This window comes from Mirounga leonina, unplaced genomic scaffold (genome assembly GCF_011800145.1).
Source record: "Mirounga leonina isolate KUSES-001 unplaced genomic scaffold, KU_Mleo_1.0 Mir_125, whole genome shotgun sequence".
Taxonomy (NCBI): domain Eukaryota; kingdom Metazoa; phylum Chordata; class Mammalia; order Carnivora; family Phocidae; genus Mirounga; species Mirounga leonina.
The window spans coordinates 4,483,310-4,510,968 of record NW_023270305.1 but is presented as its reverse complement, the minus strand read 5'-3'; the positions used below and the strand labels follow the sequence as shown (position 1 = coordinate 4,510,968).

The following is a 27,659-nucleotide window of genomic DNA, read 5'->3' as shown; positions in this document are numbered from 1 at the left end:
TATAGATAGTTAGGTGTATATCCAGAAGAATTTAAAACAGGTACTCAAACAAATACATTTACATACATGTTTGAGCAGCACTATTCACAACAGCCACAAGCGGAAGAAACGCAAATGTCCATTAATGGAAGGCTGGATCAATCAGTTGCGGTAAATACCTACAATAGAATATTATTTGGCCATAAAAATGAATGAAGTACTGATATATGTTATAATGTGGATGTACCTTGAGAACATCACGCTACTCAAAGGAAGCCAGACACAAGAGGTTACATATTGTATGAATTCATTTATATGAAACATCCAGAATAGGTAAATCCATTTGAGGCAGAAAGCAGATTGGTAGCGGCTGAGGGGAGGAGGGGCGGGAGATAACTGTCTGCTGGTAAGTGGTTTCATTTGGGATTGGTGGAAATGCTTGGAAACAAAAAGGAAGTGACAACACGGTAAACATACTAAATGCCACTGAAGGTTCATTTTAAAATGGTTAATTTATATTATGTGAATTTTAGCTCAACAACAACAAAAAATGACTTTGTGAACCTTCACATCCCCCAGAACCCTAAGACAAGCAAAAATGCAGATCATGAGAACTGATATTCCTGTGCTTTAGTGAAACGGACCTACTTTTTTTCCTTTTTTTTTTAAAGATTTATTTATTTACTTTAGACAGAGCATGAGTGGAGGGGAGGGGCAGAGGGATAGAATCTTCAAGCAGACTCCTTGATGAGTGCAGAGCCCCATGTGGGGCTTGATCCCAGGGCCCATGAGATCATGACCTGAGCTGAAACCAATAGCCGGACGCTTAACTGACTGAGCCACCCAGCTGCCCTCTGACCTACTTTTGTTTCCTGAATAAATTTAGTACTTTTTTAACCTTTTGTGTACTTTCGCTCATGTTGTATTTCTCTGACTGGAATGTCTTCCTCCACCCATGTTCCATGCCCAGGTTTTATCCAGTCTGATAGCACCAATGTAGCACTTTCTTTATACCTCTTTAGCCCCTTTTGGCTTTCTCAAGCCTGTATTAAAAAATGATCTCTTCATCCTTTGATACCCTTGGTGCTTTTATCTAGGTCTCTTTTTGGGTAGTTATCAAATTTCAACTTGGGTTATAGTAAATTTTATCTGTTTCTTAGCTCTCTGCCTGCTTGAGTTATGGGACCTATCTGATTTCTTTTCCCTCTCTCACAGTGTAAGTGCACAGTATTCATTGACTAAATAGCAGAAGAAACCACACTTGTTAGAGGTTGTAGGAACACTACTACTATGTCAACTAATTTTCCTGTGCTGTAGGCATTCTCATTGGAGTGCAATGATTTAAAAGATTAATTCATTCACTTATTCAGCATTTAGCTACTATGACAGGTGAGCACCATGATGGATCTGGGAATAGGAGGATGACTGACAAAGCTGTGGATGCAGAACAAATCTTCAGCTTGTGGTTAGGAAATGAAATCACAAGAGACATCCATTATTTAAGCCATCTGCATGGAACAGTCTAGTCCCAAAGTATGTGGAGACTGACCCCCATAGACTAGTACTGCTTGTTCATGGTGCTCCTTCTCATTATTAACTTGGATGAAGACAAGCTCACCTTGAATTCTCAACGTACTTATACCACTGAGGGATTTCTTTTGAAAATTTTTTGAAGATTTCTTTTAAATTTCATTGTGATCTGTACGTACTTAAATTTACCTAAGGCTGAATTATCAGTGTTGTTGTTGTTGCTTGTGGGACTTAAAGCTTTACTCCCTGCTCCCCTAGTGTACTTCAGAATGTCAGTTTAGGGAGGCACACATGTTGTCATATAAATCAGTGGTGGTATGGGGCGCCCGGGTGGCTCAGTCGTTAAGCGTCTTCCTTTGGCTCAGAGGGTCATGATCCCAGGGTCCTGGGATCGAGTCCCGCATTGGGCTCCCTGCTCAGCGGGGAGCCTGCTTCTCCCTCTCCCTCTGCCTGATGCTCCCCCTGCTGTGCTCTTATTCTCTCTGCCAAATAAATAAATAAAATCTTAAAAAAATAAAATCAGTGGTGACGTGCGTGTGGTGCTGTGGGAACATGTACACCAGTGATTCAGGGGGACTGAGAATGGCTAAAGTGCCCTATAAACGATCACATAAGATTTCAATAAGTTGATTATTTTCACTAATATATACCTTCTGGTAGTCTAAGTCTTTGAAAGTTAATTCTCTTTTTTACAATAAAGTAAACGAGGACATTCTATTTCTTGCCTTTTATGGTAACTTTTTGGATAAAGTTTAAAGAATTCTATCTTCTGTTCTCAGGGACTGCTCTGAGTGATTTATCATAGTAGTGGAGATCAGGAAGTTCTTTTAGGCCATGGAAAGAAGTACTAATTTTCATACTCTAAAGGGTTAGCCACTGAGAAATTGTTAATAAAACATATATGCTTGTTCTGTTACATTAGATGAAAAAGCACATTTTGATATAATATAGCATTTTTATTTTAGGCTTAAGATTTCAGATAAGTAGCCAAATGATTTTTTGCTGGCCTTTTCCCATACTGTTAAAATTCTGAAAATGAAATAATTAACAATGAGCCAAGAGGGTGTATGGCAGTGCCTTAATCTCAATTGTTGTATGATATTTGAGATTCTAGAAGGCGGGCATGACATTATGTTCCATGAAATTAGAATATGAATAGATCAGGTTTGAGGATTGCATGGTTATATTTTTTTACTTAGTAAATTTTTAGTCCTAGGAAGTTAGAACTGGAGATAACATGGGGGTTGCAGAGTCCTGTCTCAGAGCTAGGGAGCCCAAGGCCTGGAGGGGTCGCTCAGCTTATAAGTTGTAGGAGTAGGACTTGCATCCAGGCCTGTGTTATTTACAACAGCATAGCTGTTCTCCCAGAATGTAAGTGTGTGTGTGTGTGTGTGTGTGTGCAGAACTGTTAGTGTATCTTGCTCTCATTTGTATTAATTGCATACTTGCTATCTTACTGTTCTTATGCATGTTATTTTCTTTATTAAATTGAGTCCCAGTAGTTGCTTGTGCACATTTGAAGTGTAAGAACAAGATTATCGAGAGGAGTAGGCTTCAGCTAGGTATAATTAAAAGATTGAAGGAAAGCGTCATTTCCATATTTTGTTACTTTGAAAAATCCATAGTTCTTGATGGTGTTCTCATGATTTTCTTACATTGTTGACTCAAGAAGTCCTGTGCATATTTTTCACATTTAGCCAGGCTATGACGAGCTTAATCCTGATTGGAGACTCTCTATTGAGAAGAGAAAAAAAATCAAAGGTGAGTTGTATGAAATATGATAATTAAAACCTTAAGAGATTACTATTGTATAATAAAAGTGCTCTCTGGATGATATATATAGGGGACGAAAAAAATCTTTTTTTTACTCTCCAAGGTTCTCTGGCTGAGGCCCTGTATAATTAGATTGACACAAGACAGATTAACAGGAGAAGAGCAAACAAGTTTCTAGGGTGTACATCGAGCTTACACATGGGAGTACCCAGAAATGAGTTAACTCCAAGGGTTGTTTAGAAATTGGGCTTACTTTACAGCATCTTGGCAAAGGAACAATAAAATTATTAAGAGAAGTGACAAGACAAAAAGAACTTTGGGTTTCTCAAATTTCTTTATCTTAAAATATTTATATCAAAGTGGCCTATTTTGAGGTGGTGATTCTGATCTCCTTCACAAGTTTAAGAGGAAATCAGCTTTGAAAACGATTATATATCTGTCTTAAATTTTTATTAAGAGTATAATTCTCTCATATTGTTTGTCTGAAAAAGGATATATGAACATTTTCTAAAACCTTTTATAACCCTTATGATATGTATACTTTGTACACACCAACCTTCAGCTTACTCTGTTGAAAATGGTGGTACTATCTGTATATTCTTCATTTTTTAAGTGGAACAACCTAAACATACTTACTCCTGCATCCTTAGAATTTTGGACTTTGGTAAATTGTTGACACTTAGATGTTTATTAAATAAATTACCATTTTGTAAAAATTTGGGTGATGACTTACAATTTATTTTTTCTTACTTAACATGTTTAGGGCCCAAATATGGTTTTTAAATTGATCATTGGACTAAATGTGTTGTATTTAAGCCACACTGACAGATGGACTTGTATTGATTTTTTTTTTTTTCTCCATTAGATAAAGAGTCCTTTTACCCATTGATAGATGTAAATTGGTGGGCAGCCAACGCAGTGACTCTGGCTCGTTGCTCGGGTGCTTTGACTGTTTCATCAGTGAAAACTTTGAAGAATTTACTGGGAAAATCCTGTGAGTGGTTCGAACCATCACCTCAAGTCACTGCTACCCATGATGGAGGATTTTTAAGTTTGGAGGTAATGCTTTCCGTTTTAGAGCAGCTGGTGTGTTGGAAAATAAACATGCATTTCACCAAAAATCTAAACACCTGATTTTAATATAAATGTAATTAATTTTTTTTAATGATGGCTGTCCATTTATTTTTATTGAAGTATGGCTAAACATTTGATTTTTAAATTTTAGCTATCCCATTATCTAATCTTGTCCTTAAAAACAAAAACCTGTGATTGGAATCAGAGATTGAGTGCAGTATAAGAAAGATCTATTGTTTAGTCAATTAAAAAAATTACATTGTAAGACTGAAGAAAATGGAGTCATTTTGTTCTTTATAAAGCAGTTTTTTCTTCACAGGCATGTTAGTTTTTTTTCTTTTTCTTAGATTAGACATCTTAAAATGTAAAAGGTATTTCTACTTAAATATGGTCTTTAAACAAACTATTTCCATGAAGTTTGGGAACTTAAAAATTCTGGTTCTTTTTAGTAAAGAAAGCTTGTTTGTCTCATGTCAAAAGATGTGAAAATGGAGGCTAGTAATTTAAAGTTATGTTTCGGTCATTAAAAATTCTTACTCTAGGCCTTTCAAGGGTAAAGACCTTTAATAGCTTTCACTTCAGTGCAGATTTACAAGTATTTTTTACCTCAATGTTTGTTACTGAGTCTACAGATGTTATTTCATAAATGAGAACCATGGCTTAAAATTGAAGCCAACTCTGTTAAGTCTGGGAATGAAAGTTATCTTTAATAGTCAGGCTTTCAGACTCAGAAGTTTGTGAAGCTGTTAGACATTTTTTTTTTAAAAAGGGAGGGAAGGCAGGAGAGCTGTTCTCAGTAAAGCAAATAAATACCTTCATGTTCATTTTCTAAATAGGTGAAAAAATCCTATTTCTCTACAGCAGGTACAAAAATATCAAAAGTGAAGGAATTAGGGGCGCCTGGGTGGCTCAGTTGGTTAAGTGACTGCCTTCGGCTCAGGTCATGATCCTGGAGTCCCGGGATCGAGTCCCGCATTGGGCTCCCTGCTCAGCAGGGGGTCTGCTTCTCCCTCTGCCCTCTTCCCTCTCGTGCTCTCTGTCTCTCATTCTCTCTCTCTCAAATAAATAAATAAAATCTTAAAAAAAAAAAAAGTGAAGGAAATAGCATTCTTTTTATTTTCCTAAAATAATTGCCAGACATATATTTGGGAGATCATATTAATGAGCCATTATGAACACACGGTTTAGTTTTGGAGATTTGTGGCCAATAAGGCTGTGGATATTTCTGGAGCTGTTGATGGGTATTCTGTTTGTTGTTGGGTTCCTCTGAAGTCTACTCTTTGTCTTCATCATGTGGCTCATGTCATACATGAACCAGAGTAGAATTAAAAATATTTTTCTCATGGACTCAAAAGCTTGTCTTGAGTTCCTCACTACTGATTTAACATTTCCTTTTTACATTTAGTGTGAGATTAAACTTACCCCCAAACGATCTCGTTTGGAGACTCGGGGTGGAGATGAAGAAGAAGGGGAAGAGGATTCTGATTCTGATCAGGAGGTGTCTGCCAAGGCTCGCTACTTTGGCTACATAAAACAGGGCCTATATCTGGTGACGGAAATGGAGCGATTCGCACCCCCACGGAAACGCCCGCGAGCCATTACTAAAAACTACCGCCTCGTGAGTTTGCGCTCCACGACTCCGGAGGAGCTTTATCAGAGAAAGGTGAGGGGGGCATCCTATCACTTCCAAAGTTCCCAGGCCTCCAGATTTTATTTCAGTGAGGAAAAGACTAATTTTTTAATACAGAAATTTAAAGAGGGATTACCCTATCATTGACATGTTAGACGTATCCGTGGGATAGAGCTTGTGAAAATAGTGCCGGCTTTTTGTGCCTGAGGAGTCAAAGTGAAAACAGTGGATAAAAGATGAATTCACTTAGACTGTCCACTTGTGGCTTAGCCAGGTCTCCGTTGCCCTTCACGTGGCCTTCCGCTCTCACCTGATCCTTGGTCAGTGCAGCTGTCTGCTGAGACTGCAGGTGGTGAGGGAAGAAATGCGGGCTTGCTCTCCAGCCAGGGCTTTGCTTGGGGAGCAGATCGATCCACGCTGAGCATTCCGGTTATGTGTGCTGTCCCTGCAGGGTCCCGGGTGGGCCCTGGACGAGGACTTAGGCTGTTGGCACTCCTTTCCTGGTTCTGCCTATTGTTTTACTCTATAAATGTGGGCACTTCAACTGTCTCTCAGCTTTCTGTTGAGTGTGGAAAGGAATACGTGGTCTGTCTGCCCCCCCAACAGGTCTGTGGGCTTCTGGTGCCACTGTGCACATGAGAATAGTTAGCAGTGCATCACATGCTGTGAAGTGAAGGGATTATCCTCATCCGTGACCTCACGATAGTGACACTGGACGATTCAGTAATGTAACGTTCCTCTTCCCATTCCTTGTGCCAAGATTGAAAGTGAAGAGTATGAGGAAGCCTTGTCTCTAGCTCAGACCTACGGCCTGGATACGGATCTAGTGTATCAGCGGCAGTGGAGGAAGTCCGCCGTCAACATTGCTTCAATCCAGAATTACTTGGTATGTTTAAATATTTTGGTAACATGGTAAAATTCAAATGTATGGAATTTTTTTTTTTTTTTTTGGTTATAGGACTTCATATTGGAGCATTTTATATTGCTGACATTTCTAATGCTGAACTGTGTTTCTTTCAATGTGGAGAAGTTATCTTTTATCTGGTTGTATTAGCCTTGCAGCTGAACTTTAGTGCTGAAGATGTGTGAACAGATAGTCACTGATAAACCAGCTAACTACCTGGTTTTGGCCTAATCCTTTCTCTTCCTCTACCTCAGTTACTTTCTTCGCCTACATCATTCAGGGTCCCCTCAGGAGCCAGAAACCACCTAGTAATTTGAACAGGGAAAGTTTTAATATGGAGCTTTATTTTCTAGTGAGATTTACTATAAAGGGGTAAAGAGAACCCTAAGGAATAGCTTAAGGTTGAAGGAGCAGACCCAAGAAGGGAACAAACTTGGAAGGGAGGCCTCCTCCCTTGAGCTGGGATTCAGACCTCATTGAACTTTGGAGTAATTGGGGGCACATTGGAGGAAGAGTTCTTTGGGATGCCTCGGGCCAGGGCTGGTTCTTAGTTGCCATGGTTGGCAGGTAGGAAAAGGTGGGATGGTTGGGCAAGCTGATGCCTATAGTTAGGGTGCCCCGGCAAGCTGAGGTTGGGGGTCGGAAAACCTCAGATAAGGAACCATGGCCAGGACTGAAAAGAAAAAGTTCCTAGTATGCAGGTGGGCATAGTCTAGGAAGACCCCCTCCCCGCCTCCCCGCTTCCCCCCGCCCACGTGCCTGGGAAATTTACTGGGAAGGAATATGCCCATGGGAGTAACAACTGAAATTCAGTGGGAAGTTGTGTTCAGTGGGAGTAAGGGGGGAAGCAGGCGCTTCTGGATGTCCCCTACATGCTTTGCTGGCTGCTAAGCCATAGGAACAAGTTTAGAACCTGAGCACATTAGGACTAGAAACCAGAGCCTTTCCTCTGCAGTGGTCCTCCAGCGCCCTCTCTTGATGAAGCTTGATATTTTGTCAGTGGCAAAATGGAAATGCTGTCCATCCCATGACTGGCCCTGAGGAGAACTTTTGAAGCTGAGAGGCAATAGATAAGTGACATATCAAGCTTTCCAAATTCTCCTTCTTTGTTTAAATATTACAGCTGGATTCCTCCTGCTGCCTGCTGCCTGGGTTAAATTTGTTACGTAGCCTGTGTGTTGGGACCCTCGGCACTTTTGTGAGGATGCAGTTGGATTTATGGCATGCTTTAAAGAGGGCATGACTTCTCATGTGACATTTAAAAAGGAAAATGCCTTTGCATTTAGGAAGATCTAAGAAATGTTGGGAAATTTTCATGATAATTTCTTTCCATAAAATTCACGTATACAAGTAGTTGTAAGAAGTTGATGCTTTAACCATTTCAGAAGATAAACTGTTAACAAATAAGACACCAGAAAAGAGAGAGCATGAGAGATAATGAAATAAAGGAAGAAGAGAAGTTGCTTGTATTTCCTTTAGAAGATTAGAACACCAAAGCTGTATTATCTTTCTTCTTTTGTGACTCAGGACAGTGAGCATGTGAGTTTATGTATACCCATTCAGGGCTTTTTCTGGAACACAGTAAAGGACAATTTTCGTCCCTGAAGGAGTTGACAGGTGTTAAGAGAGACAAAGCAAGTACATTTTTTATTGGGAGAAATACTTATTTCAGCTAAATAAATAGTCAATTAAGAGTAAAAACACTAGGCGAGAGAAGGTGAAAGGAGTACAGGAGAAGCATAAATATGGCCTTCCCTTTTAGGGAGCTTATAATGTTTCTGAGAAGATAAGCTTCATGTCTAAAATATAAATAACCATACAAGAAGATTCCAGAAAAATGCTGTGGGAACCCAGTGAAAGTAGCAATCATTTTAGATCCAGTGGTTATGGAAGGCTATAGAGTGAAGACGTTTTGAGCAGCTTTGAGAGACTTCAGAGCAGGCCTCCTGGAGTTAGAAGAGAGGAAGGCATTCTTCATGGGACAAATGGTATGAGCAAATTAAAAGAAAATGAGCATGACCTGTGGCATTGACTGAATTTGTCATAATCATTGCTTCATGTCTAGATTAGTACCTGGCCCCCTTAGGCACCTAGTCAGTATTTTTTGGATGAGTAAATGAGCTCTATAAGTTAACGCATCTGCTGGATCAGCTATTCAACAGCAGTGAACTTTGGGAAATATGATTAGAAGATACATTGACTTGGGTTCTGGAGGATGTGGAAGGCTTGTGATGAGTTAGGCTTTTTATCTTTAGGGTAATGGGGAAGTGTTGTGGATTTTTGACTGTGGAGGTACAGAGGGAGATGGTGTAGAAGATGAACTAGCATGGAAGGAGAGTGTTGGTGGGAAACCCTACTAAGGGCAAGGGACTCCTGAGATGTCACAGTTGTCATGTGTTGATGACCTGGACTGGTATGGAGGCCATAGAGCTGGAGAAGAGGAAATGAGTTAAGAGACATTTGAAGAAAGAACTGATAGAATGGAGTGTGTAAAGGAATGCAGGGTAGGAGTCAAATCTTACTTAAAACTTACAACCACAATGACTCTTTCTTGAAGAGGGCAAGTCAGGGATTTTGAATGGAGTCAGAGGAAGCAGTTGGGAGGGAGGAATCGGCCCCTGGTCTTCCCAAAGAATAGCGTATCATGGCTTTTTATAATTAAATTATCATCTGCACTTTGTGTTACATCTCATGGGCAAGTAAATATAGAACTTTGATGTGTTATGCCTCATTAGTTTTGTTTCAGAGTGAAGCATGCTTGTTACAATAAGATATATCTTATCTTGCCTTTCTGCTTGCTTTTCTATTCTATTATATAGCCCAAATGCAAACTAACGAGCAGCCATAAAAATTTGGGTAGATCTTTTATATGTTTCTGAAAAAGAGTCCTGAGCTTTGTGTTTCAGTGTGTCTCATTAGAAGAAAAAAAGAAAACTGTAGGAATCTTATTTTCTATATCCCATTCCAATCACCATTAGGGAATTAGCCTTTTCCTGTTGAGCTTCTCTAGAAGCTACCTGTGGCTAAGGGCTTAGATAGCTGTACTCCCTTAGGTCTAACTTTATGATTCTAGAAGGCAGTTGTCACATGCTGTCAGATGTCCTGGGTTCTTTACTGCTTCTGTTTTTTATTTGTATCCAGAGCAAAATAAAGAAACGATCCTGGGTTCTTCATGAGTGTTTGGAAAGAGTTCCTGAAAATGTGGATGCTGCGAAGGAACTGCTTCAGTATGGATTGAAAGGCACAGACCTGGAGGCTCTGGTAGCAATAGGGAAAGGAACACACGATGGCAGGTTGGTCACAGAAAGATTTGGATTCAAGAGGGAAGGTGACTTTATGAAAACACTGAAGCTGAGACATGGCAGAGGGTAAACTTTATTTAGGTTATCCTGTAATGAGACAGTTGCCTTTGATCAATGCTTCTCTTATCTGAGGTCACAGCTTTCTTTCCTTTGAGTTAAATATGTATACCTATGATAGCTTGATGCTAAGAAAAGAGCAGATTCTCCAAACCTTTATCGGATGCTGGCAGTTTCTAATCTGTGGGCTAAAGACACGTACCTGGGAGTGCTTACCAGTCAGGAGCACCCCCTTGGCAAGTGTGAGCTTCATTCACTTTGTTTGTCTTGGACTCATACCTCCTTTAGAGAATTCGAGTGATTAAATCGTGTGTTTTATGAAAGCACTTCATAAACTTGTCAGTACCACACAAATGTCTGTCAGTAATAGTAGTAATTTGACAAGAGTTATTGTTCATTAGACATTTGGAATTTTTTAAAGATATAAGTGTGATGGTATATTTAATGAATAAGTACTGTAAATGAGACTGACATTCATTATCATTTTCAAACCTTATTTTTTGTACGCTAATTAATTAATTTTAAGTAATCTCTATGCCCAATGTGGGGCTTGAACTCATGACCCCAAGATCATGAGTCCCATGTTCTATGGACTGAGCTAGCCAGGTTCCCCTCAAATTTTATCTTACTTTTATTTATTTATTCATTTATTTTATTTATTTTTAAGATTTTTATTATTTAGTTGAGAGAGCGAGCATGCATGAGAGAGAGCAGGGGGAGGGGCAAAGGGAGAGGGAGAAGCAGACTCCCTGCTGAGCAGGGAGCTGGGCTCCATCCCAGGACCCTGGGACCATGACCTGAGCCGAAGATGGATGCTTAACCATCTGAGCCACTTGGGCGCCCCTATTTATTTATTTTTTTAAGTAAACCATTTTAAAACCTTAAATAGAAGTGATTCAGACTGTAAACTCTGGGCAACATTTTCTTCATGGGCTATTTCACATTGGGTGAGTATAACCTCACATGTTTTCCTGAGTAGTTTTCATTGCCGTGATTTTAAAATTTTTGTGTGTGACGATTAGTGATGACTTTTTGCTCATCCTGTGGATATAATGAGTGAATCACTTTGCTTGCAATGCAAAAGCTTTCTTTCAAATAATTGGTTCTTTCTATTTCTGTGGAAATCAACGTAGTAGTAAAATCAGCCAGAGTAGGGGAATGCAGCTTTCACTAATAGCTTTGGTTTTTTTTTTTTTTTTTTCTTCTAGATTCACATTACCTGGTGAAGTCGACATTGACAGTATCCCCTATGAGGAGCTTTCACCACCCGATGAAGAGCCTGCCGAGAATAAAAAGAAGAAGATCAAGAAGAGACGGGAACTGCTTAAATTAGTGAACTTTGCAAAGTAAATGATTTGTAACTGTTTGGTACTTTCCTTAAAATAACTAGTCATTTAAGTGTATTCTTTACGAGGATTAATTGCTCTGAATTATTCCAGCAACTTACATCAAACGCAGTTAGTATTATTTTACCCTTGTGCTTTTGTGTATTGTTCCATCAGTTTGGGGCTCAATGGAATATTGTTATTTTTTTCTATTTTAACTCGTGGAGAAGTGTGCTTCTGTGTTAATATAAGTAGCCTAATATAGTTATTCACAACAGGTTAACACTGGAACAAAAGGAACTTTGCCGTTGTAGACTGAAATTATTAACCTACTTAGATCGTCTTGCAACATATGAGGTAAGGACTAGTTTTAATCAAACCAATTATGTTTGTTTGATCTATCATTATAAATGCTATGGCTACCCTAATATCTGACATTCTTCATCTTTATAACTAGTTATGTTTTAGGAAAAATTCATTTTGTGCAGAAGTAGTTTCTCTTACATACCAGCTTTGGTAAAAATTAGAGATTGTGGAAGGCAGACGTTGTGTTAGTCTAGGAAGTGGAAATGCTTTAGCCATTTCAGTGTATCTGTGTTTTCTAGATATATGATCCTTTTCATTTACTTTTATTTTACATTTTGATTTTAAGGTTATGGCATACAGCTGTCTCCAGTACTAAATTTCATTATGCACTGGGTTTTAATAATCCTCATATGAATATTTCTGACTCATTTTAATGATTTGCTAGTGGGTTGAATTTAGTTGGTTGAACTTCGATCCTAATTATGGCCAAAATGAGACACTTGAACTTTAAAAAAGGCATACTTTATTTTTATTTCTTTAGGGACACAACACTGATGTTTCCATGTTCGATAGCACAATTCAGATGTTGTTAAAGATATTTCAGCAAATAGACATAGTTTAGACTGCTTTTTTCACATGACCCTCATAGCTGAAATTACCCAGAAATTTATATAAATTTCTAACTTTCAAAGCTTGACTTCACTTGCAGGTTACTTCCTCCATCTTTGTTAGTCCTCCTTTCCGTGGGCACACCTCTCTCGGCTCTTGGTGCTGGTACAAAGCAGGCGCTTAGTACATGTGACCTCTAATGATGTGATGCTTGTCCCTGGGATAATGGAGATATTTAATATTTTTAATGCCTATAGGCAGATCCAAAAGCATTTGATTTCCCACCTGCTAATGAAATAGAAGTGTTTTCAAACAAAATACCACTGACAAAAGAGAGCTATTTATGGTCACCAGAAAACGTGGTAGTGAGTATATCATTTCGTACAAACAGGTTGAAAAAAAATTCCTAATACTTTTATCTATAGGTACAACTAGTTTGATTATTGGATGGTCATGTTATTTTAAAGTATATCCTTTTATTGTGTTGGAGTTCTATTTTGAGGTAATACATAAAAGCATGTAATGAACTGCCGAAGTTGGTACAGATATGGTTTATTATGTTTTCTTAGCCTTTGTTTTACTGAATTTTATTGATTTTGAGATCTTAAAGAGTTCCATAAAATGTCCGGAGTTTGACTACCCAGTTAATTTTCTTTCATTACCCTTTAGTTATCGAAGCACTATTTTTCTATTTGACAGTTATAAGTACCTTTACTAGGTGCATGGTTTAAAGTATCTGTTGAGCCCACTTTCTTAGGGAATTAGGCTAATTACAAGTTACCTTGTAGGCAAAAGTAGGCAAAGTTGATGAATTCGGCTGTTAAAACTTAAAAATGAAGATGTTCAGATACAGTGGCTTACCAGCTAGGTAGTAGTAGAGATAGGCATTGCATTTTAATCCTGGGGCATAGCTTATTTTATGAATTCTGTGATAAATTAGATAAAATGGATTCATTTTGATGTGACACAAATGCCTGGTATGTACCAGCCATCATGGCAGTGCTGGAGGGGGGATAGGAGCAAGGAACTGCCCCTCTGAAGTCTTCATTATGTAGGCAGTAAGCAATGACCACGATGTGTGAAGAATTGATGAGAGAGCATAGTGGAGAAAAACATTCTATTTTTTCTGGGGACGTCCGAGAAGATGCTACATGGGAAGTGATATTCCAACTAGTCCTTAAAAAAAAAAGGGCAGGCAGATTTAGGGGGCTGGAGAGTACTCCAAGGGGGACATGGGAGCAGAAGCTCTGGAAAGGTGTAGGGGTTTTGTCTTGTTGGCTGCTATATCCCCAAGCTCAGATTGGTACCTGGCTCCTTGAGGAGCTCAGCAAATATTTGTTGAAGCAATTGGAAGGTAAGAGAATACCTTAAGAAATACCAGCACGTTTGTTGAGGACTTAGTGTCTGTCAGCCACTGTGCTGGGTACTGAATCTGGATTATTTCTCAGCAGTCCTTTCAGGCAGGTGCTATTCTCCTTCTAGTTTTATGGATATGAAAACTGAGGCTTGGAGAAGGAAAGTGATTTGCTTAAGTAGAAAGCAGGAACTCATAACGAGGTCTCTTGGATTCATTTGCCTGCCCTGATAATCAGCGTGCTGTATGAAGAAAGGCCCAGCAGCGTGAAAGGAGATGGGGTGCTCCTGACAAAGTGAGCTGGTGTGGGGGCTGGACTGTGAGGGAGGGGCAGCACAGACCAAAGGGAGAAGAGGTAGTTAGAAGAGTTTCTGGCCACGTTTTGAAAGGTCTGTCATGCTGTGTAAGGAATGGAATTGAACTGTTAGAGGTTGAGTGAGTTTAGGAAAGAACAGGAAGTGGGTAAGTGGAGACGGTAGTTGTAGACAGCTCTTTCAGGAAGTTTTGTTTCAAGGGAGCCAAGAAGATGGTGTTAGCTACAGGGTATATGAAATTAAGAGTTATTTTTTTAATAGAAGGAGGAAGTATTGTTTGTATGTTAATCGGAAGGAAGCAATAGAGGGTGAGGAGGAATTTATTGAACAGAAGAAAGAGGAGATAATGGCATGATTATAGAAACGGGAGAAATGGGATTTGGAGCTTGAGTAGGGTTCGGGGCTGTTTGGGGAGCAAATGTGTATAATTTTTCTGTTGTGGCTGAAGGAGGAAAAAGCCTATTGGTATAGATGCAGGTAGATGTACAGTTTTAGTGGGTTGGAAAATGAATGGATGGCCCATCTAATAGTGTCAGTTAAAAAACTAAATGAAGCAAGTTTTCAGTTGAGAATGGAGACGGGAATGAGTGTTGGAGGTCTGGAAAGAATGAAAGAATTGTGGAAAAGTTCCTAACAGAATAGGAGAGAAAACTTGTTAGGGAAATGTAGTAGCGTTGAGGGACAGCAGATGTGAATTGAATTTATAAAATGTCAAACCTTCCTTAAAGTATAGAGAAGAGTATAATGAACCCAGATGTACTCACTGCCCAGCTTCAACCATTTTGCCAATCTTGTATCTTTTACTCTCCACTCCTGCCTTTTCTTTCACTTAGTCGTTTTAAAGCAAATCCTAGACATCTTATCATTTCACCCATAAATACTTATATGTATGTAATTGGTAAGGACTTAAAAAAAAACAACACAATAACACTATTATTTCTAAGAAAATTAGTAGCAGTTCCCTAATATCATTTGCTATCCACTTCACATTCAGATTTCTCTGGTTGCCTCACAAATGGTTTTACAGTTGGTTCATTTGGATCAGGATCCTAACAGTGCTGAGATCTTGAAATGAGAATTGTCAGCTTGGTTTTGTGATATTTTTTTCAGACTCCTGGTAACTTGTAATCAGGGTTCATAGTTGCCTTGGACTAAGGATGAGGTTTCGCCAGGTAATATGATGAAGGGAAAGAAGCAAGGGATTATTAAATCTCTATAATGTTGGACCAGGGACTGGTTGGAAGGGATAAGAGATTTGGAGGAAAGACAGCAGGTGAAAAAGGTAGGGTCAGGGGACTGGATGTCTCAGTGACTTTGAGGAATTGCTGGAATGCCATGTACTGGGTTGAGTGGGGGTGGGGGAGCAGTTCCTCAAGAGTCCAGTGTTTGACATGAGATGTCCCAGAGACTTCCCTCTTGGTGATGATAGAGATCCAGGGTGGTGGTAGGATGTGTAACTGTGATGGAATAAGGGGAATGATTGTTGTGAATGAGGAGTCAGGGAACTGAGAACATTTTTGAAATGTTTTCTTTCTTGGTTTCTGTGAGAATGTGTTAAACAGTTTTTCCCCCCTTTACTTCTTTGGCTGCTCCTTCATTTGCTTTTCAGATGCAGATTCCTGCCCTCCCCTCACCCTCCATGACCTCCCAACCTTTTTTTTTTTGGTTGATCCTTTAAATGATGTTGCTCCTTAAGGCTCCTTTCATTCAACTTAATCTCCCTTGAAATCATATTCACTTCTGTATTAGTAATAGTATGGCATATATGTGACTCATCTTAGCTTACTCCAGAACTCTTGACCTGTCTATCCACCTGCCTCCTGGGAGGCTCCTTTTAGATGTGCCATAGATGCAAGCCCAACATATTTGCAAGTGACCTTCTCAACAATCTACCCTCCCTCTCTCACCTCCCCACCTCCTCATTCTTGTCTCTCACCTACCTCAGTAAATTAATTCAATCAATAAGTAATTATTGGTTACTTATTATATGAAAAGCAGTCTGCTAGGTATCTGGGGTTAGCATTAAACATGACAGACAAGAGCCCTATGTCATGCAGTGCGGTGGGCAGATCCTCACTTGCAGTTGCCATGGCTAACTCCTATTTGTCTTTTATATCCCAGCTTCGGGCCCACTTCTGGGAAGCCTTCCTTGCCCTCCCCGAACTAGCTTTATAGTACCCTTCCTGTGTGTTTCCTCTTACCTGTTCCTGTGTGCTTGTTTGTCTTCCCTACTAGATTTTAAGCAATTTGGAGGGCAGAAAACATGTCTTGTTCATTATATCACTGCTGCCTATCATGGTGCCCCTAGCATGTAGTAGACACTCAATAAATATTTATTGAATGAATGAATGGTTCAGTCTGCCTTGTACATCGATCACCAGCAGCTGTAAAGTTAACCTAAAGTTCTCTCACAGATGCAGGTGCTCATAATGCACAGCTATGTATAATGGTTGCTTGTTTGTTTTTAGCAGGTGGTGGGTTTTGTTTGTCGTACTGTAATTAATTTTTTACTGCCTATTTCATTTACTTCTTAATTTTTTAAAAATTATCAGCATTTATAAATATAGCCATTTTCAAAATAAAGGCAAGAATGCAGATGTACTACTTCAGTTAACAGTTGATAGTTTAATTAATTCAGGGCTTATTTAGGGAGGCAGAGTTGTAAAGGTTTTTAATATTTTCTTGTCAGCCGTATTTAAAAGCCTTTTCATTATTAAGTCACTCTTTCCCCTCAGGAAATCCTAGGAGTGCCTCATGCATCTGAACAGAGATACGATGCTGAATTCTTTAAGAAGTTCAGAAATCAGAATATTGTTCTCTCAGCAAGAACTTATGCTCGGGTAATTTCTTTTTTGTAAATAAAATAATTATGGTTATTAATACTTTCTAAATCTCTGAGCCGTGCAGTTAATGTTATTGCATGATTTAGCATCATTTCATTTTTTGTTGTAATAGTAATGTAGAGAAAATGGAATTATATTTTTAAAAATGTTTATTCATTGTCCCTCTGCCCCTCCCCCTGCTCTCACTCTCTTTCTCTCAAATAAATAAATAAATAAATAAAATAAAATAAAAGGTGGGGGCGCCTGGGTGGCTTAGTTGGTTAAACTTCTGACTTTGGCTTGGGTTATGATCTCTGGATCCTGGGATCCAGCCCTGAATCCTCGGGGAGTCTATTTCTCCCTCTCTGTCTGCCCCTCGCCCTGCTCATACACTTTCTCTCTCTCTCTCTCTCAAATAAATAACATAAAATAAAATGTTTATTCATCATTCTGAATTTTAAAAATAAGTAATTTTCACAGCACTAGATTGAGAAATGTGATGCAGACTAGGAAGAATTAGAAATATTTCAAAGTACCTTATATCAGAGCTGCACAAAAAGCTAATTTTAGGTTTTTGAACATTGTCCTACAAAATCATTCCTTTATTTCTAAGGTTTACAGTGGAAATTTACCCCTTGCTGTTTGTACAGGAAAGTAACGTACAAGCCCTAGAAATACTGCTCACTTATCATGGATCAGATCTGCTTCCTCATCGTCTTGCAATTCTCTCCAACTTCCCAGAGACCACTTCTCCACATGAATATTCTGTTTTGCTGCCTGAAGCTTGGTATGTGACTGGGTTTACTGAATTTTACCTTCTTTCTAAATCATTACAGTTTTTTGTTTTGTTCTGTATAATTTGAAATAAACAAAATTAATTTTAGTGTAATCTATTTAAACTTTTTTCTGATTATAAAATTATTTCTAACTAATTTTTAAATGATCTCAAAGCCAAAATGTGTCTAGCATAGCAGGATAACCTTAACTTAATGAAGATGAACTTTACTTTTTATTTTTTTAATGAAGGCCTCCTGATTTTACTGGGGTGTGCTCAGTATGTTTTTATGGTTCTTTTTTTGTGGGTTTTTTTGGTTAAGAACAGTTTTTAGGATAACTATCTGAATTAGATCTATCTTTTAGAAATGAAGTAGTTCTGACAATATCAGGTCGTAGGTCCAGAGGACTCAGGAATGTCTGAATCCTGGCTCCCTTAACAACCCGTTTCTCCCTGTGAAATTCCAGAGGCAGAAAGACAAATTGGAAATCAAAGTTCCACTTTATTATTAATTGAACTGATGTTCTCTATCTCAGTTCAAGGTATTTGAGAATTGGGTCACGACACGTGACATAGACTCTAAGTTCAGTGGTCCTCATTGTAGCAGTCAGTGGGCTTGTGGAGGCCAGAATGTTTCTTCTTGAGAATGAAGAAAAGAGAATAAATTTGCCTCAGTGCCTACCTCAGAGTGCGTAGGTGGGCCATTAGCTCCTGGCCCTAGTGGCACCTGGGAGCCGAGAGGAGTGCGAAGGATACTTTGGTTGTCCGTTACTGCAATGAGGCCAGAGGCAAGAGTATTCACCGGGAGACCTTTTACATCCAGTGAGTGAACTAAATTAGTAAATGTGAGACTTTTTATGGCTACTAGTAAATGTGGCTCAGTCACTGATTTGCATGATTTATATCCTTTCTGAATTTGAGTTTACTTATCTTTACCATGAGTCGACAGTCCCTGTGTTGCTTATTCATATTGCATATGTTGAGTAACGAGTGAATTGAGATGTATAAGGTCTGCTTGTGATCTGTAAAACACTGTAAGAGATTATGACCATTCCAGTTGAAATCATTATTACAAATTTTAGCTACTGGCAACTTAACACTGTTAAGGGATGTTACTGGAATTTAATGGATCATTTAGCTTCCTTATTTCTCTCCTGTCACCTCCACCCACTATCCTATTTGTAGGCTTGGGTATTGATGGTGAAGGCCAACATTTATAGAGTAATTAGTAGGTATTTCATACATTATAGTTATATCTGGTTTCCACTTTTGGTATTATTCCTCTTATTACAGAAAACAGATTTACAGAGGTTTAGTAGTGTAACTCTATATAAAGTACGGCCAAGATTTGCAACTTATATTTGTTTGTTTATAGTTGTAGATCAGGAATCTCAAAAAATAAGTTCTAAATTCCTCATTTTGTACTACTCTTAGCACCAAAAAAAAAAAAAGTCTTTGTCATGATAAAAGTGAACAAAAAGAAGCTTGAGGTGCTCTTTTCATTTTCAAATAATTTCTTTTATATCCTTATAGTGATATGTAAAATGTATTTTGTGAATGTATATTTATAGGCATTTTAGAATATAATTTTATTGTTCTCTTCCTCTTTGCAAAAATAGATCTAATCTGAATGTAAATGGGCTATCTCTTTAAAAAAAAGGGGGGGAGGGCTATCGTCTCTTAAAGTTTTTTTTTAAAAGTAGTTTGTCCTCGGGGTGCCTGAGTGGCTCAGTCAGTTAAGCGTCTGCCTTCAGCTCAGGTCATGATCCCAGGGCCCTGGGATCGAGCCCCGCATTGGGCTCCCTGCTCAGCGGAGAGCCTGCTTTTCCCTCTCCCTCTGCCTGCCATTATGACTATCTGTGCTCTCTCTCTCTCTGTCAAATAAATAAATAAAATCTTTAAAAAAAAAAAAAAAAGTAGTTTGTCCTTAGATTTGAGTTCACTTGTGGTTATTGTCTCCTGATGACTGCTTAGATGAACATATGATTTTCTGAGATTTCAGAATTGGTTTGCAAAATAGTTTTACAATGCCCAGTGCTGGGTTATCTCTGAATGCCCTATGGTTCCTTTACTGGGGCTGCCGTAACCAACTTAAATTGTGATAAATACTTCAGCTGCCTGAAGCTTGGTATGTGACTGGGTTATTATAGTGAAGGGTAATAGAAGATAAAGTTATTTGGAATCATTGTGTTGGGATATGTTGCTTAGACAAATTTTGAAAAGACTCTCATTTCTTAGGAGTCTTTATATTCATTGTAAACACATTAAGGAAATAAAGATTTTTGTTTCTCAAGAAAGTCTCATTGAGTGTAGTTTTGCTCTAATTAGAAAGAATGAGGAACAACAAACAGTAGGTTTTAACAGTGTTGTCTCTGTCTTCTTATGATTTTACGTGGCTGCAAAGCAAACCTGTAGTTCTATTTTAGGCATAGCCTCTTTTGTGAGGTCTTCCATAGACTTACTCCTTTTCCTATATTTTCATCATTCTTTGTTCTTGTAGTATAACCCTTTTTACAGTGTATTTTAGTTAGTCGTTTTTAGTTCAGCTTTTCTCCCTCTTGTTCCCTTTTTTAGTAAACATCCAACTTTCAACCCAACACTAACTCTTTAAGGTAGAGACCATCTCCTCCTCATTTCTGGATTCTCATGGCCTAGGCTGGTGCTTGTGTAATCAATCTCTGAAAATGTTTTGCGTGCTGGATCAATTAGGGCTCTCTCGTGTCCATTTATAAGAGAGATCAAAGTCCCGAAGGAAGTACAACAGAATGGACTTTTTACCTTTGACGGTGGAGGCACCCTGATGAGTGTCTCCCAGAGGCTCCGATGACCTTAATTCACGGGTCTGGTGCTGTTGTAGCCCAGAGTGAGAGCCTGACTCTCTTCCCCAGCTTCAAGTTTTATTCTAACGGATGCGTGGATCAGTAAGATCTGTTTACAGAAGTCATTTCCTTTTTGAGGAAATTTATTCTTCTTTGAATACTTGGTATTTATTTTCCAGCCACTTTCAAGTCAGAGCAACACAAAGTGTCTCTTGTTGGAACTCGAGTGCCCCTCTGCATGTCCCCACCCCACCGTTTGCTGAGCGCTCTCTGTGTGCCTGGCACCGTGGGAGGGATTCTGAAGTGAGGAAAACACACTTCCTCTTTAGCAGGAGTTAATCAGGTATGTTTGAGGCACCAAGAGAAATTCCTGCGTACGGCGTCATGCTTTCAAACTGAGGAGGAAATAAGAGTTTGAAAAGACTTTTTTCAAATTGTCTTTTCATTTTGCAGCTTTTTCATTTGCAGCCTTTTCTGCCCCCCCCACCCCTTTTTTTTAAAGCCTCCTCAGTTGTGACGTTTGAAAACTAGTAACATGATCTTCCCTCTTCCTCATTTACTGCCTTCAAGGACAGTAGAACTTTCTGTACACGTGCCTTTTTTCTCTGAGCGTATATACTGCTGAGCAGCCGAGCCTGTTTCATCCTGCTTTATCGGCCCGTTAGCCCCTGCACTTGTATTTTGCAAGAAATGACTTTTCAGTAGTCTGTTAAGTGGATTTGAAAACAGCCACTCACCTCTAAATGTATGGCTCCCAGAAGGCAGAATGGCTGTGGAACTCTGCACGGTCTTCAGCTTGCCCTTAGGACAGTGGTGTCCAGTCCCCCGTTTTCTCCCTCCTGCCCCACAAGCCTCTCTGCCCTGGAGCGTGCCATGCCTGCCCCCACCATCGGGCTTTCGAGGCCAGTGTGCCTCTGCCCCTACCCTTCTCCCAGATCTTCATGTGACTGGGCCTCTTACTTCTTCTGAGTCTCCTCTCAAAGGTCAGTCTCCTTCTCTGACCACTCTTTCCATAGCCTCCGCTCCCTCCCACTGCTTTTGCCCTTAGCAGGTGTTTCTTCGTAGCATGTACACCTAACATAACATATGGTTGCGTGTCTTCTCCACTTTATCTCATCTCCCTTGGCCATCCTATTTATGATTTTACCCGCACTTTAAATCCTCCTTTCCTGCTTTATTTTCTTGCTAGCATTTATCACCCCTACCTTAGCTTGAGTTCTATTGACTTATCTTTTTTTTTTTTAAGATTTTATTTATTTATTTGAGAGAGAGAATGAGAGAGAGAGAGCATGAGAGGGGGGAGGGTCAGAGGGAGAAGCAGACTCCCTGCTGAGCAGGGAGCCCCATGTGTCGGACTCCATCCCGTGGCTCTAGGATCATGACTTGAGCCATAGGCCGTCGCTTAACCAACTGAGCCACCCAGGCTCCCCTCTGTTTACTTATCTTATTTGTTATTTGCTTCCCTGCTAAAATAGCAGTTCTAGTAGGACAGGGACTTGGTGTGTTTTCTTCCCTTCCTTAGCCCCTGCTGCATTTAGAAGATTGCCTGGCATGTTGTAGGCACTCAGTAAATATTTGTTGAATGAATGAATAAATGAATGAATGAATATCATATCCATAAGGGAAGGGCTTTGTGTATTGTTCACTGTGTAGAGTGTACATGGGAAGGTAGGTGGGGTTTTGCATTTTAGAGTTCAAGCCATGTAATATCTTGGGAAGCAATAGTAAGTTATGCCAACAAAGTGGCCTTTTACTTACCTCATGTCGAGATCCTGTAGGCAGAACTTTTGCTTTGGCATTTACCCAAAGTTTGATGAGCCAATTGTGTTTGAACCAAATTTGATGATTATGATTGCTGGGAAACTTCTGTGACATGTGTTAGTTTTGTGTTTTATATTGTCATTCTTAAATTATCATGTGTGTTTGACAGTGATGAAATGTGAGCAAGTTTTGTAAAACTTTGAAATTACATTTTCTATCCTAGACGGTACATCTTTTTCTTAGCTATCCTCAGTTTGTCATTGCTATAAAATGTGTATACTTTATATTCTAGTTGACTGTTTTAGTTGTAGTACAAAGGTGACATTTCTTACTATCTTTATTAGCTGTCACAATTTTCGCTATTAGAGGTTTTTATAAAAGGGATTTTTTTTTTAACTTCTGGGATTTTTGATATTTATGGCATGTTTTAGAAAGATTATTTTATTTTTTCCTTTTATGCCTCTTTTCCTATTGTAGAATCTTTCCAGAATGATGGAAGTAACCTAGTTTAAAAAGTTGTATTTTGAACAGTTGTCTGTTGAAGTAGCATTGGGGTAAGAGCTTTGATTCTAGAGCCAGGTAGCCTAGTTTGTGTTTTTGGATAACTTTTCTTAAATGCACCTCAGTCTTCTCACCTATAAAATGGGCATGATTGTAACACCCACCTCTTAGCCTTGTGAGAATGTTTAATGAGTCAGTGTATATAAAACACTGAGAACAGTGCTTGGCACCAAATAAAGGCTATGTAAGTGTCAGCAATTGTTAATGCAGAATCCTATAGTAGGGCCTTGGCTTTATCTACTTCATGTGCTTACTGTTTTAAACTTCTTATTGGCATAATTTTATAATTACAGAAAAGTTGAATGGAGAATACAGGGAGTTCCTGCATGCCCTTCACTTGGCTTCTCCTTTCTTCCCATATAATCATATCACATTTGTCAAAACTAAGAAATTGTCACTGGAATAGTCAGTTCTGCTGTAACATGACATATGCAGTCCTAAAAATCCACTGAATGTGCAAAATCTTGCAGTGAAAACCACAGGGCTGGTGGGAAAAGTGGGATTAATGGTCCAGCACTCAAAAACTTTGTTCAGTGAAACAAACCTAAATGAAAGTCCTAACACATTTTTACATGTTTTACATGGATAGCAGACACGCAAATACTAAAATATGGCACTTACCTTAAAAAAAAAAAAACCCTTAGAAAGACTTTGCGTGTGGAAGTGGGTGTTGGAAGAGTTACACTCCTGCGTTATTGGGAGATGGAGGAAGGGGGGTGGTTAGAAATTCGTGGAAAGTTGTGCCACCAGATGTGGATGGGGGGCTTCCTAACACACTCTGGAAACTGAGGTCGTTGGTAGATGTTTGGGTGTCCCTGCACGTATAACCCGACGTGGCTGGGTTCAGTTTTCTGTGTGCACCTAACATTTCTTTTGGATGAAATTGGGCGTCAGCAAATGTGAAATTTGCGTTACGCTCAAGTTGTTCCCTCGTATATATCACTGGGACAAATTTGCATCTTCAAAACAGTATAGCAGAACTGACTGTACAATACTGTAAACTAAATGACAGATTTATTTGGATATAATTAGTTTTTCTACTAATACCCTTTTTCTGTTTCCGAATCCAATCTGGGATACCACATGTGTTTAGATTTCATTTATTTTTAATATATGGAAATAAACTCTGTTGTACATATGTATCCGTCAGGAAATTCTTTGACACATATATTTGCTAGATAATGAAAATTGATACTCATATCTATATTCCTGGATCATTTCCAGATTCAATAAGGAAAGATTGCATTATTTAATGTATTTGGGGATATTACAGTATTTAAAGTACTTTATAGTTACAAGTGGTAAAACTCTGTTGATGGAAGTCAAATATCCAGAACACTGCATTGTCCTTGTCCTAGACAAGCTGTTACTATAGTAACTTGGCAGTTTGTTGCTTGTAAATATCTGAGTTTAGTTAGATTATTTGGTGACTGAAAGTTTGAAAAGCGTGCTGTAACATGCAGATGGATTGTACTTGTGTGAACCATAAAAATGTGTTGCAGACGTTTGTTTTCTTTTCTGAATTTGTGATTGTAAGAATTATTTGTTGACTTCTAATCATTCTCTGCCTTCAGCTGCACAGTAATTTATGTGACATCCCATTAAGACTAAAAATCGTAAGAGGCTGGGTAAAAGACGTTAAGTCATTCGTTGTTTAGATCATGTAGGATGTCAGCCTAATCTTATGTCAGTACATACCTGGCTATTTAGAAACTGCTCTTTTTCTAGAGCGTAGAAGTAGAAAGCACTTCCACCTGCGTTCATTTAGAACAACACTGCAAAACAGTATGGTAAGTTGTGTGACTGGCAGAAGCATTTCTCCCCATGACCTGCAGACCCAGGACCTCTTTGTGCCACGCATACTGGAACGCATGTTTGTCCCTGGCATTTTATTCCCTTGCTAACCCTGAATCATTCCTACTTTTCCTAGGCTCTAATCTCTTTGTGGTGCTCTCTGCCCCACTTGATAATCCAGCAAGGTGATAGACTAATGGTGTTCTTCAACAGTTCGATTCAGAATGAATATATCTTTTGTGCATTTCGAAGTCATATTTTTGGCTTTGCATATTTTTGGCTCTGTTATGCGTGGGGGCCGTTAAGACCATGTGGCCATTATAAGCTTTTTACTTTTTTAGAAAAAAATTTAATTGTAAAAAATGCATAACATCAAATTTACCATTTTAACCATTTTTCAGCATACAGTTCAGTAGAAAATACATTCACCTTGTTCAACCAATTTCCAGAACTCTTTATCTTGTGAAACTGAAATTCTTTGCCCATTAAACAACTCCCCATTTTCCACTCAACCCAGCCCCTGACCAGCACCATTCTGCTTTGTATCTGGTTGAAGCTGTCTACTCTAGGTGCCTCACAGAAGTGGAATCGTGCAGTATTTGTCTTTTTGTGGCTCTTTTATTTCGCTTAGCATAATATCCTGCAGACATAATATACTTTTTAAAAAATTTTTTATTTTATTTTTTTAAAGATTTTATTTATTCATTTGAGACACAGAGATACAGAGAGAGAGAGAGAGAGAGCATGAGCAGGGGGAGAGGGAGAGGGAGAAGCAGGCTCCCCACTGAGCCAGGAGCCCGATGTGGGGTTCAATCCCAGGACCCTGGGATCATGACCTGAACTGAAGGCAGACGCTTAACCATCTGAGCCACCCAGGTGCCCTGGCATAATACACTTTTAGGGAAGTTAATATTACGATTAAATGAAATTTAGAGTGGCTTGCCATCTGTGGGTCCTGTTTCTGTTTATGCTGCAAAAGTAGTTCCCAAATGAAGTAAAGGATGAAGATGAATTCTAGTTTGAGGTGCAAGGTTACCATTATTGCCTAACTTGCCAAGGAAAACCTCTTCATCTCTTGGTGATAAAAAGGGTGTACAAAGTGAAGGGAACTTCTAGTATCTCCTTTAACACTTTGTTTTCTATATCTTGGGTTTGAGTAGCCAAACACGGAGACTTTTTCTATAATTACAATAACATAAAATTTATGTCTTAAAATAGCAAAACATCAATATGCATTTTATTAAAATTCCCAGTAGGACAAATCTGATTTTTGGCAAATTGATTTTATCTTATAACTTAAATCATTACTAAATAATTTATCCTTAGAAAATCAGATGCTATTGTTCCCTTAGTCACAACTGAACGATAGGTAGAAGTTTACTTTTACTATACTTGCAGTTTTGAATTGTTGATGCTCTGATATTTTATATTACTGGGTGATCTTTTTTTTTTTTAATAGAAATAATTTGAACCACCTTTTTTGTTGAAGTCAGAGTTGACCCTAAGCAGCTTTTAATTCCGAGCTGTAAATTTTTGTTTATTCTCCTTGAAAGACAACAGGAGACCGTACTGGAATCAATTAATGGTGGCTTAGTTTCATAGTTTTAAGGATATTCTGGAGGTTTCTCTCCCATAAGAAGCATATTAATGTTTCTTTCAAAGCAGATGCTGATTTTTGAATTTTAATCTTTTTTAAGTGAAGTTTATAACAAATCGTGAGTACCTGTGAAACTGATTTAAAGATTAAAGCATTTTTATATTGCTTTATCTTATTTCGTTTTCATTGAAAGAACAGTTTAAAGAAGAGGGAGGAGTCATTTGAGATTGTGTGATGTGAGTCAAATGTGGTCCCTGTCCGCAGGTAAATTAGAATCTAGTAGAGAAGATACCAGGTAGGTTAGGTATAGATGTAACTATCATACAATTAAAATATGTGTTATAGGACAAGTACAGATGGGTTTGGAGATGGGAGAGGTTACTGTCTGTTACAAAGGAGATAAATCAGGAAAGCCTTCTGGGAAGAGGTAAAGTTTGCTCTAGACGTTGAAAGTTGAGTGTGATTTTTAGTATTGGGAAGTTTGAGGAGGAAAGAGTCGTCTGAATACTTAACATGAAGTTGTTTTACCCACTCAGTCTTCACCTGGACAAAAGATGTTCCTGGTGAATTTGTTAGTTGAAATGAAATGAATTAATGCACAGGATTTCCAGTAAACAATCAGGAATCTGTTTTTCCTTATGTTTTTATGTATTAAGATTTCTTTTTTCTTCTCTGAAATTATTAAAAAGCAGTTTCTCTTGGTCATTCTGTTGGTCATTCCCACTGTAATTTTGTTATTGTAATGGAAATATCACCTAAACTAGCTTGGATGATGAAATAATTATGGAAAAAATTGGGGGCATTGCATTCACTTGTTTGATTCTCAAGAGAAAAATAAAAGTGTTTCTTTTCCCTTTAGAATTGAAAAGTTGATTAGTTACCTAATCAAAATTCAATTCCCATATGTGCAGTTTATTTCTGAACTGCTGCGAACAAAGAACAATAAATTGGTTTGTGTTTTAGACTTGGAATAAGTATTTGGCCTTCTGTGGTGAGAGGAGTATAGAGAGTACTTTACAAAACGGGATATGTTGGCAGTTTCTGAATCCAAGGATAACCTGGTGTTTGGATCAGAAAGGAAAAGCTAATCACCTCAACTGTCTGGGAGCAGGGTCTGGGGCTAGCCGTGGGATAATTGGTTTGCTTGTCTCCGGGCGCTATGGACACGTTAGATCTTGACTCAGTTAGTTCTTGTCTTTCTATTTATGTAAAGCAACAAAATGCATTTAGGGCAATTTCTTTGACTGAGAAGGTGGAAATGAGTATTATTTCACAGTATTTTTTTATGGGCTTTGGAAAGTATGTTGATACTGATATTTGTTATGTATTTGGTACTCTGAGAAGTACTAAAGAAATGAAGATGTACTGATTTG

The 27,659-nt window shown here is 38.6% G+C and overlaps 1 protein-coding gene across 3 annotated transcripts in view; it reads left to right on the top strand.

Annotated features, from left to right (window-relative positions):
• NBAS (NBAS subunit of NRZ tethering complex) overlaps nucleotides 1–27,659 on the top strand; it is a 322,416-nt gene that overhangs the window by 74,829 nt on the left and 219,928 nt on the right. For all 3 annotated transcript variants that reach the window (XM_035000616.1, XM_035000615.1, XM_035000617.1), the window contains 9 exons: nucleotides 3,207–3,270; nucleotides 4,148–4,341; nucleotides 5,762–6,019; nucleotides 6,747–6,872; nucleotides 10,032–10,183; nucleotides 11,458–11,595; nucleotides 11,853–11,931; nucleotides 16,893–16,997; nucleotides 17,630–17,766. In XM_035000616.1, the coding sequence (XP_034856507.1) occupies nucleotides 3,207–3,270; nucleotides 4,148–4,341; nucleotides 5,762–6,019; nucleotides 6,747–6,872; nucleotides 10,032–10,183; nucleotides 11,458–11,595; nucleotides 11,853–11,931; nucleotides 16,893–16,997; nucleotides 17,630–17,766 (1,253 nt within the window). The remainder of the gene's footprint in view (nucleotides 1–3,206; nucleotides 3,271–4,147; nucleotides 4,342–5,761; nucleotides 6,020–6,746; nucleotides 6,873–10,031; nucleotides 10,184–11,457; nucleotides 11,596–11,852; nucleotides 11,932–16,892; nucleotides 16,998–17,629; nucleotides 17,767–27,659) is intronic.